Source organism: Magnolia sinica, chromosome 17, assembly GCF_029962835.1.
Source record: "Magnolia sinica isolate HGM2019 chromosome 17, MsV1, whole genome shotgun sequence".
In the NCBI taxonomy this organism is placed as follows: Eukaryota; Viridiplantae; Streptophyta; class Magnoliopsida; order Magnoliales; family Magnoliaceae; genus Magnolia; species Magnolia sinica.
In genome coordinates this window covers 39856315-39868579 of record NC_080589.1, presented here as the reverse complement: position 1 = coordinate 39868579, position 12265 = coordinate 39856315, and the positions used below count along the sequence as shown (strand labels likewise).

Below are 12265 nucleotides of genomic sequence, written 5' to 3'. Positions count from 1 at the left end.
AGGTCCTTAGGCTTTTTAGCCCTTACCGGAATAGATTTGTCAATTGTCTTTTCACTCTTAATAGTGGTGATAGACTTGGCTTGCTCCATTTGATTTGAAGAGCTTGGGTCACTAATTTTACACTGTGGCTTTGGATTGGGGAGAAGTTGGGCTGGAAGCATCTCTTTCTCCCCACTCACTAAGTGTGACTCAATCCTTTGAATGAATGATGCAAACATTCTCATTGTTGTTTTGATATCCTGGAATGCTTGTACTGTATTCTGGTTAAATAGTTCTTGGTTTTGCACGAATTTTTGAACCGTATCCTCTTGAGGCCTTTTCTAATTTAAAAATTGAGTAAGGGCCTCTTGTGGGTTAGCCATTTGTCCATTCCTCCAATTGAAATTTGGATGGTTTCTCCAACTGGAATTGTATGTATTTGAGGTGGGTCCTCTGAAAGGTCTTTGGTAGTTGTTCACAGCATTTGATTCCTCATTCAATATCTATTGAAAAATGAGAATTGTTGGGCAATTCTTAATTGTATGTATGTTATAAGCACAAATACCACAAACAACTTCCACAGCCTTATCAGATTTGATAGGTTCTGCCTTCTTAAGTTCAATAGCCTCAACTTTTCTTGTGAGATTGGTCACTCTTGCACTCATATCATCTTCCTCTTTTAGAACATAAATTCATCCCCTTTCCTTTGATTGAGTAGGCTTAGAAGTGGTGAGTCTTGGAGAGGTGTCCCATGATTGTGCGTTTTCTACCAATTGATCAAGGTAATCTCACACATCATTGGCCTCTTTGTTCATGAATTCACCATTGCACATCATCTTTACGAACTAATGCATTGGTGAAGTTAATCTGTTATAGAAAAGCTTATTATTCGTCATACTTCGTAGCCATGATGTGGACAGGAATTCGTGAGATCTTTGAACCTTTCTTAGCATTGGAAGAAGGTCTCTTCCTCTTTTTAAGCAAAGTTCATGATTGTCTTCCTTAAAGTGTCAGTTTTATGAAACGGGAAAAACTTTTTGAGAAATTCATAGGTCATCTCGGCCCATGTGCCGATGGATCTTGGCTTTAAGAAGTGTATATATATCTTAGCCTTCTCTTTTAATGAAAAATGAAACAATTTAAGTCACACTATGTCCTCAGACACGTTTAGAAAGTGTAATGTAGCGACTATCTCATTAAACTCCTTAATATGCAAATATGGACTTTCAGAATTTAGTCCATGAAACTTAGAAAGGAGTTGTATCACTCCAGGTTTGATATCCACGTTTCCTGCATTAAGTAGAAAGACCATGCAGGAAGGTGTACTCACCCCCGCTGGTTATAAATAACCGCGTAGAGTACGAGTCGGGGGTGCATTATGCACCTCGTTTTCATCTTGAACTTCCTCAACTGGTGGTTGAGGTTAAGGTTGATTTGCATCAATCACTTCAATTAACTGAGAGGAACTCAAGTGGTGTCTAATCATTTAATGGATAGGCAACCCTTCAACTAATCCTCATTCACTCAAGAGAAGTTGAGTGTTCTCACGAACCCACTTGAGCATGAAGCACGCACAACCCTCAAATAACTAAACAATTAAACCTAAAAAGAAAACTAGAAAAACTAAAACAAATAAGATATCTAAAAAAAATAAGAGAGAAGGTTGGAACAAAATTATCGAATAAGAGTTTCCATGTTAGGAATCCTACAAAATAGAAAACAATGTTAGTTTCTAAAAATAATTTCAAAAAAAATCCTCACATAAAAACATAGCAGAAAAATAAATCATAATCTTAACCTAATCTTAATACCAGTTAATTCCAGAAAAACGTAGTCATAGTCCTCTGTAATAGCGCTAAAAACTTATTCACAACCTCAAGTGTAGGGTTGCGATGTAGTAATAACTCTTGAGAACGAGGTCGAATCCATAAGGACTAAACTTGTACGTATTCTAAAAATAACTAGAATTAGAACTAGAACTAGAAGAAGATATAAATCTGAATTCTGGAATAAAAGAGAGTAATTGTGAATAATGTTTAAACTATCAATTAAAGATGGGAACTAGGGTACCAAGGATCCACTCGTAGCTATTAAGATGCTACCTTGCTTTATTCAATAAACACAATTAGAATTAAAGTCTTATCCTATCCAATTGGAAGATGAAGCAATTTAAATCAAATATGAACTTTTCATTGACCTAATTCTCAATGGAGGAGAATTGTAAAGATTGAAAGGGATTCTATCACCCTACCATGTCCAGGAGACAATGGTGAACAATGGGATACCAATCTCACTATTTCAAAATAGGAAAAGAAGATATCCAAAGCTATCATAACATCTATTGTAATTTGAGTCACAATAAATCATAGAAAACTGAAAATATTCATTTAATATCAAACTAGAAATCAATGAAGTTCAATAAGAATAAGAATCAAGCAAAATAAACAACCCAACACGTTACAAGTTTCACTTCTTAGCACTAGCTGAGAGGTTTAACCAACAATAGACATAATTGAAACTAAATCTCTTAAATAAAGCATGAAAAATAAACTAGGGAAGAAGAAAAACTCTTTGGCGGCTGCTCCACCCCTTTGTATGCTCCTTGAGACCTTTCCAAGCCTTAGATGATACTTTAGAGCATCCTAAGGAGTCATATTTATAGTTGTGGAATTCCAACTTTCGCACATAATTCAAAAAATATAGAAACAAATAAAGTATAAATCTCCTTAAAACTTTCGATTTAATTATGTTAAAGATCCAGACTTTTCAATTCCTCATTGATAAGGTGTCAAATAAAGTCAGCGGTTGGAAAGCAAGGCTATTATCCCAAGCGGGCAGAATGACGTTGATCAAACACGTTCTTGGCAGTATCCCACTTCATATCATGGCAGCAGTTCGTGTCCCTGCTTAGGTTATATCTCGTCTCGAATGCAGCTTCTCTAAGTTTTTCTGGGGCTGGGCGGATGGTGCCCCCAAATTTCATTGGGTAGCCTAGGGAAAGATTACTAGGCCAGTGAGCGAAGGGGGCCTAGGTATCAGACGGCTTAGAGATGTTCTATCTGCCCTCCGTATGAAGATGGCATGGGAGTTTAAATATGCCAATAATGCCGACCCCTGGGTATCCCACATGCGGGCGAAATTTCCTTCAGACATTATCAGGGAAACCACCATTAGAAGTAGGGATAAGGCTTCTCCCTACTAGAAGCAAATCAGATCCTTTTTTCCTCTCCTCGATTCAAAGATCCAATGGCAGGTAGGCACAGGGGATCTAAACATGTGGACTGAGAATTGGTCGGGCTTGGGCCCCTTACAAGACCTTGCGTCAGACCCCATCCCCGATCACATTCTCTCTCTCAGAATCAGGGGCTTTCTGGGATCTGCAGGCCTGCTCCCGCTGTCAGCCAGCTTAGCATATCTGCCGCACTATGCGATAAACCACATCTTCAATGGAGGTTACACTACTTCTGAGGACCGCCCATCCTGTTTTTGGCCCCTCGACCCATCTGGCTTGTTCACAGTGAAGTCGGCATGGCAGATCGCTAAAACCCCGTCTCCTACTCCAAGATGGAGTAAATGGCTATGGTTCAAGTCCCTTCCAAAATTCTGTCTTTTTGTTGGAGACTGTTGCAGGGGGCTATCCCAGTGGACGTCCGTGTTCAATCCAAAGGAATCTCGATGGCCTCCAGGTGCTGTTGCTGTGACGCGATTCCTCCTGCCACCTCTGCCAACTATGAATCCATCTCCCACCTCTTCCTGACAGGGAATCTTGCCTCCTCCCTTTGGACGCATTTCGGGTCCATATATGGAATCTCTCTGTTGCCCTGTAATTCCGTGGAGGGCATTGTAGCTTACTAGAGAGAAGCATCAGCCCCTAGCACCGCCCCTCTCCTGACTCGTTCGATAATTCTAGTTTTGATACTATGGGAAATCTGGAGAGCAAGAATGGAGCCAAATTCGAAGGTAAAGCAATACAGGTTCGAGTCTCCATGGCACGCATCTATTGGTGGGCTAATTCTGTTCTTGGGGAGTCACCCTTGGGGAAGCCTCTCAACACCCACCGAGTGCTTGGGTGTTCCCCTGTTCCTCCTCGCCAATCTTGCTCTCTCATTGTCTCTTGGAAAAAACCGGCGAAAGGAAAGGTCAAGCTAACTGTAGATGGTTCTGCAAGAGGTAACTCGGGTTTGTCTGGTGGTGGTGGTGTTTGTAGGGACGTCGCTGCCTATGGGATGGGCTCCCATAATCTGGCCGAGCTGCGCGCAATTCACGATGGGGTCGTCCTCTGCCTGGAACGAGGGCTGAAGAATATCGAAATTGAATCCGATTCTAGAATCGTCATAAACCTCCTGCTAGGGAAAGTGCACCACCCGTGGCCTTGGAAAAATTGGGTCTCCAGAATTTCCTCTTTGATCCAACAAGGAGCTTGTTCTCTCAACCACATTCTCAGAGAGGGCAATAGGCTAGCTAATGCCATGGCCCGCATGGGTAGCGACCTTCAAACATCAGTTCTTATCCCCTCTGCATTGTCCCTTCCAAGGCAGGTCAGGGAGCTGCTTTTTCTTGATAGGGTTGGTCTTGGTACGATTAGAACCAGGCCAACTAAGTCCTTTTAATGGCAGCAGACCTGTTTTTTGTTCGTTTTTTTTCCGTTTTGATTTTCTTGTTACAATAGGAGAGGCCCTGTTTTGTGGTTCGCCCTCCCGAAGTCCCTGGTCTGTACGTCTCTGTTTATAATATCAATGATATAGATGCTTTAAAATAAAAAATTTAAAAAAAAAAAAAAGAATCAAAGTAAAATAAACATCCCAACATGCTACAAGCTTCACCTCTTAGCCTTAGCTAAGAGGTTTAGCCAACCATAGACATGACTGAAACTAAATCTCTTAAACAAAGCATGAAAAATAAACTAAGGAAGAAGAAAAACTCTTTAGCAGCTGCTCCACCCCTTTGTTATGCTCCTTGAGACCTTTCCAAACCCTAGAAGATGCTTTCGAGCATCCTAGGGAGTCCTATTTATAGTTGTGGAACTCTAACTTTTCACTTAGTTGAAAAATTCTAAAAACCGCCACAAATTTACGCACTTTCCGTAATTTGCTAAATTAAACTTCACTCTGTGTAGTTTTTCAAAATATACTTCACTCTACACAACTAAAATAGACTCTAAGTTTCAGAATATGTTTTTTTATGATAATTTCATGAATATGTTTGTTTTCAAGACAATTTTAAAATTCATTTTCTTCACTTCAAATCTTTAATTCTCTTCATTCCTCACTTGGTTTTCTTAGATCTTCGGCATGTGAATTCTTCATTAATGACTTCCAAATCTCTAAATCTTCATTCTGTAATCTTTTGAACATCAATCTTCCTTTCGGCATCAATTTCACCTTAAGCTCTCGAAATCCCTCGGACATGAAAACATGCATAATTAAATCGATGAATCACTATCATGTTTATAAAACCAAAGTATAAATAGAGAGAAATATGTAATATTTCACACTCAACACTTCACTAAGATATCCTTGCCTGTGGTGAAGCAAGTATTTATCAGATTTGTATTGGTGCTGGTTGCCTAATACAATATCGAGCTAGAATAAATGGATTGGAAGACTGCTTTCTTACATGAGGAATTGGAAGAATAGATTTACATGAGCAATCAGAAGGACTCAAAATATATGGGGTAGATAACAAGGTTTATAGGTTGAAGATGTTATTGTACAGCTTGAAACAGTCGCCTAGGCAGTTGTATAAGAAATTTGATTGTTTCATGATGAGTTAAAGGTTTATTTTCTTGGTATCGTATATTGATGACACGCTTATCGTTAGTCATAACATGTTTAAGAATATACTAAAGGCTCAGCTCTCAGGGACATTTGAGAAGAAAAATCTAGGGCTACAAAGATAGTTCTCAGCATTAACATACATAAAAATAGGAAGATGAGCAGGTTATGGTTATCTCAAGTTGAATACCTTGAAAATGTATTTATAAAGTATGGGATGGACAAAGCAGAGCTGGTCGGCGTTCCCTACAAGGCTCATTTTCGGGTTTTTTTTTTCCGATTGGTGTCTTAAAATGGATTTTTTTTTTTTTAAGTAGGTTATGTCTTAACATACATCTAGTTTTAGAAGATCGGATTGAATCGAACCATTGAGCTATATTTCTTGTACACAAATGTACACCACAGATCAACCTTCCTTTGAATTGACTCCGGTACCAATTTGACATATGATCTCACCTTTTTTATAATTAATGATGCAAAGCTTCAAGCTTGTTATCTATGTAGAAAAAAATATTCTTAAATCTTTTATTCAAAGAAGTATCCACCTAATTATAAAGGAAAGAATATAATAATAATAATAATAATAATAAGAAGAAGAAGAAGAAGAAGAAGAAGAAGAAGAAGAAGTTACTAACGATAGCTAATATAGAAATAATCATGCACAAGGACTCTTAGAAATATCCTAATATGGCTATTTAACCAAATCAAAATAACTAACAATGGATATATATAACTATCCTTATTAACAAATTCTATTACCAAAGACTTTATTACTTCCATCGTGTTTCAATCAATCGACGACAACCAATGTCACGTACCAATTCTTCAGTTTAATACCGGTACCAAATACCAAAATCAATGTTACAAAAACATGATAACCATCTGAAGTGTTCTGCTCAATATTCATGTTAAACATCAAATGATGAGAATATCCAATCCAACAACAATCCACGAATGCTGATATTTCTATTTAATAAAGAGGCATATCCTATGGCTTAACTCAACACTTTAGACCTTCTTTGACAACGTAGGCGATCCTAACTACAATAATGACTTTATAGAGGGAATCTTCTCAATTTTCAAAAGCTAAATGGATATATATTCACTATTTGACTGTTGAGCTTTAAAACTTTTACATATATCTATGAAAAACTGAATTTTAACTTATCCTGTCTTTTTTTTTCTTTTTTTCTTTTTTTTTTCTTTTTTTTTTTTACACACGCAGCCACACCCCACACTCACACACCACGGTGACAAAGAAGTGCATGTGCATTGAAGGATTCAGAAATTTTTTTTATTGACCTGTGATTCATAGAGTCATAGAGTAGGCTCAATTTGCGTCAGATATCTATGCTGGGATCTACACTATTTATGCCATGAATAGGCAGCAGTAAGGGAAGCGGATTAGCTGTTACCCGGGTTACACTTACCCTAACCGTGTAGGGCCCACCTTGATGTATTTGTCGTATATGCATGCTGCCCATCTGGTTTTTCATCTCATTTTACCGAGATATCCCAAAACAGTGTGGGTACGTGTCGTGCCAAGACGAGTGCTGACGCTCCTCGATCTCCGAGTTGTACGAACGGTCAAAAGAATATCAAAATAACGTAGTTATATCCACGCCGTGCAACCGTTTTCTAGCCCAAAAATAATCATATTCAAAGCTCTGAGTAAACCACACTACAAATAGAAGTGGTACAATAATTCTCACCTTTAAAACATTAATAGGTCTCCCATAACATTTATTTTCCATCCAATTTGTTCGCAAGCTCACGAAGACATGAATGAAGAGAAAAACAAATATTATATTAATCCAAAACATCTGTAACCCCAGAGGGTTTCAATGGTAGACGTTCAATCCACCACTACTTTTTACAGTGTGGTCTGTTCTTCGGATCTGTCTTATTTTTTAACTCAAGCCTTGAGACTAGCTCTCCAAATGGACGGACGGTTTGGATATAACACATGCCTCATGAGTCATGATGTAACCTATAAAACTTGGTAACATCAACACACCAGCCAATCCGCTTCTGTCAGCGCTTCGCACGACACGTACTCACATCAGCCAGGTCGGTGGTGTGTGTGCACCACCACCCGATCCGCTTCCATAACAACACGATAGTACAATCTCACCACTCACACAGTCTAGAGCTCCTGACAGTTCCCAGTTGGAGACTGGCGTGTAGGACGCAATCCGCGTTCGTATGAGATACTTCACCTGCGACCCCGGATCCAGCCAGGTGGATGCAATCCTGACCGTGGGGCCCACCTAGATGTATGAGTTGTATATCCACTCCGTCTATCCGTTTTTCCAGTTTATTTTAGGGCATAGTCCCAATAATGAGGCAGATGCAAATCTTAGGCGGACCACACAATAAGGATTGAATTCCCATCATTAAAAGCTTCTTGGGGGCCCCACAAAAGTTCTGATGAAGCTTTTATTTTTCTTTTCCCTTCATCCTTGTCTATATGACCTTATCAACAGTTTGGATGGAAAAATAAACATTGCGGTGGATCCTAGGAAGTTAATAATGGTGGGAGTTCAATGACTACTGTTTCCTGTGGTGTGGTCCGCCTGAGATTTGGGATCTTCTTCTTTTTTGGCACGTCCTAAAATTATCTAGGAAAACGGATGGACGGCGTCGATACACAAAGCGGATGGACAGCGTCGATACACAGCATACATCAAGGTGGACCCATAGGGTCGCACCCACGTGGCCGGATCCCGGATCACAGCTAATCCGCGTTATTCACTCGCGGAGTAGATACTCGCTACTGAAGTGACGTCACCAAGTTCTGTGGACTCCACTATGATGTATGTGTTGTATCCGCAACGTCCATCCATTTGGAAATATCATTTTAAGGTATAAGCCAAAGAATGAGGCAGATCCAAAGCTTTAGTGGACCCCACCATAGAAAACAGCAGGAAGATTGATGCCCACCGTTGAAACTTTCCTAAGGCCCCATATGGTGGATTTTTACATGATTGATAAGTGGAGCTTACATGGAGAGAGTGATGATAATGGGCCAGAATTGGACCAGGCTCAGGTAGGCTGCTGTTTATTAATCTGGCCTGAAAATCAACCCAGTCTCCATTATAAGGCCCAGGCACAGCCCCTAAAAATCAAAAGCAGGTTTGGACCTGGGCTTAAGGGTAGCCTCAGTAATAAATAAAAATCTAAAAATCTATATATATATATATATATATGGCCAATAAGCTTTGGCTTAGTCCACTTACTGATCAAGCCAGAAATTTAGGCCCCAGATCTAGCCCACGGGCATACATACCGGGTCCAATCCCACCACAGAACTTAACTGGCCAGCCCATTTATTGGAGCTCATAGAGCATGCTCATCACACCCATTTTGCAAAATATATCCAACCATGGCCTCTTCTCTATGGAGCCACTATATAAAGCCAGTCTTTTTTACGACACCCATTTCTACATGAGGTAATACAATACATAAAAACTAGAACTGTTTTGTTATGAGAAGGGAAGAGAGGTTTAACTACAGACATGCAGGGAGTAACTATCCATTTTCCGTCGAAATAAAATAAGGGTAGAGCCATTACCAACATGGGTGCCTGTGTTGCAGTCATCTTATCTCCCTTCTATTGCTAGTTTCTCTTATTTTATTGTTATTATTATTATTTTGGTTATTCAATAATTACACTCTCTCCTTACGTAAAAGGCATGCTAACAACCACCTGAGATATATGTAAAATAATTTCTTTTAAAAAAATTTCAATAGTTCCATGGACTACCCAAATGAAGAAGAAAAAAACAAACAAAAAAGAAATCTACCAATACCAGCATGCAGGATGGGAAACATTAGACCATCCTGATTTTATGGCAAGACCATCCTTAACAACTTGGATCTTGCACGTATGTACTTGCATGCAACACATGCAGTTCCCTACTAGTTTTCTGGAAAAGTATAATAAAATGGCAGTTTGAATTAGCTAAAAGTGCCCTTGATTGCAATTTCTACCTCAAACTCCTTGTAGTTTCGCCCCGATTGCCTGTTTGCAAATAAGGAATCTATTAATCTCAGTTCCCATCTGATACAATGACCATTACTACCAAACTATGAAATCAGTAAATACTTTTAGAAATAGACCTGGAGACGAGAGTTTCCTAAGCCCTATCTCTGAGGGAAAAAACACTACATCTTATCTGATAGATGGAAATAGTGATTTGATTGGACGAAATAGGCAGAGCTCGCACATACAAGCCCATGTCCTAGGATATGTGATTAGAACCAAAAAAAAAAAAAAAAGAAAAAAGAAAAAAGAGAAGCTCTATTTATAAACCCTTTAGAAAAATCCGCCATGACCACATGGCCACTTCATCCTTCCACGAACATGTGGGCCTAGCAAAACTATCTTTAAAGATCCACGATTGCACTAATAATTCGTGCACTTGTTTGGGTTAATAGAACTCTTAAAAAACTAAACAGCCCACTAATACTTGCATTGGTAACTTAAACCATGGGAAGGGTCTCCGGCTCATTAGATGAACTGGCAGAGACAGTATAGTGTGTGTGAGTGATCCAGGGTTCAATCCCTATTTCCCTGGTAGGGTTACCTTTCCATAAAAAATAATAAATAAATACACAATGGGGAGGACTCCAGGTCAGTAGTTGAGTCAGTTTGCATATGCCCCCGAAACCTGCCATGACAGCAACGGGGTGATCGACCCTTGTTCATGATTAAGAGGTTAGGATGCATGGACTTAGGAAATGAGTTAGTGGGTCCCATTAAAGCTTATCCACCAAAAAAGAAAATAAATATAGATTAATTGCTGTAATCCCAGATTCATAGAATCTGAAGAAGGTTTCGGCACAGAATATCACATACCGTGCGACTGGAGCAGTCTTTCCACATCAAATCACTTTCTTTCTGAATCTCGCTTCACTACATGAGCAAAGTTGAGCATGAGCCACAATCTTCAAAAACAATAGTCAGAGCATTCTTGGGAGAAAATATCGAATTCATAAAAGAAGCACTTAACATTACCAAAGATCATCTAGTTGGAAAGGAGAACAATTTGCATTAAATTTCAGCATGTACAGGAGAGATTTTACAATGCTTGACCCAGAACAATGCACCCGTGTAATCAATTAGTGCAAGTGCACCCAGTGGCCACAACTGTTGATATAACAGGCCCCACTATCAATGGCCCATGTTTCAAAATCCAACACACCTTTTAAAATAAACCAACCTAACCCATCAACAGGTTGCCAGAAAATAGACAACTAAGAAAATACAGCAACCATATTCAATTGAAAAAGGCCAAAGCTACAATGACTAAGATCTTCAAATCCAGAAAGTTTTGGCATATGGAGCATCCATGGTGGGGCATCATATCAACAGTTTGGGTCACTGAACCATGGTCCCTGCTTGTTTAAACTGAAAACCCAAGCCTATTGTATCCATTCTTGGGTCAAGCATTGGATATTACATTTGAATGATAAGGGCCACATGTTAGCTTCTGCCTCTGAAATATTAGCAGTCCAAGTATTGGCAATCAAATGAACTATAGAATACCTGGCATCTCACTGAAATATTCATTTTTATGAATGTATTATTCATTCAATTAATTTCAAATAAGTATCTTGCACAGACCAATCAATAGAGCTGAGGTTATAGTTGAAGCAGCCATTATAAAAACTGAAATAACTAGTTACATAGGCATCAAAGAGTGTGTCTATATATATATATATATATATATATATATTAATGATTATGAATGTTTTAATGGGAGGGGTACCCTCCCAACTGTTGTATGTGGTGTGGCCCACCCAGGTCATGGATTGACTTGATTTTTAAGCCTGTGGTAGAATGGTGCATCTAACTAATGGGGTAGATGTTTGACACACATCAGAGTGGGCCCACACAGCTCGACCTCATGGGAAGTTCCCATGAGGTCGACCTCATAGTACCATACATCACGGTGGGACCCACACCACTCGACTTCCCATGATGTCGAGTTGTGCAGGCCCCACCGTGATGTGTGTCAAAAATCAACACCGTGCATTTGATGGGTCCCCTTTAGGTTACAGGATATCCCAAAAAGCAACCGTATACGGAACGCAGATGGGCCATACCATCTAAAACCATGTGAAGACTTGCCTAAAACATATAAAAGCACTTGGTGGGGCCCACCTGAGTTTTGGATGAGGCTGAAACTTGGTTCAACCCCTCTTTCAGGTGGGACACACGCAATGGATGGGCTGGATTTGTGAATCCCATCTTGGTGCACCCAATAAATGATTATGAATGTTTTAACGGGAGGGTAACCCCTCTCAACTGTTGTATGTGGTGTGGCCCACCCAAGTCATGGATTAACTTGATTTTTAAGCTCGTGGCCCACCATGGAATGGTGCATCTGACTAATGGGGTAGATGTTTGACACGCATCACGGTGGGGCCCACACAGCCGACCTCATGGGAAGTTCCCATGAGGTCGGGCTGTGTGGGCCCCACCGTGCGTGATGCGTGTTGAACAT

At 39.7% G+C, this 12265-nt stretch overlaps 1 protein-coding gene across 8 annotated transcripts in view; it reads right to left on the bottom strand.

The window, feature by feature from the left end:
- Positions 1–9550: 9550 nt before the first annotated feature.
- Positions 9551–12265, bottom strand: part of LOC131230405 (dual specificity protein phosphatase 1-like) — a 58574-nt gene continuing 55859 nt past the window's right edge. For 4 of the 8 annotated variants that reach the window (XR_009164017.1, XR_009164013.1, XR_009164016.1 and 1 more), the window contains 2 exons: positions 10615–10671; positions 9551–9777 (listed from right to left, as the gene is read on the bottom strand). Coding sequence is in view for 3 of the 8 variants with exons in the window: in XM_058226311.1 (XP_058082294.1) it covers positions 10646–10671 (26 nt within the window). In the remaining 5 variants the exon portion in view is untranslated. Of the gene's footprint in view, positions 9778–10613; positions 10704–12265 lie in introns of those variants that run through there. The other 4 variants (XR_009164015.1, XR_009164018.1, XM_058226312.1 and 1 more) reach the window with 2 other exon arrangements.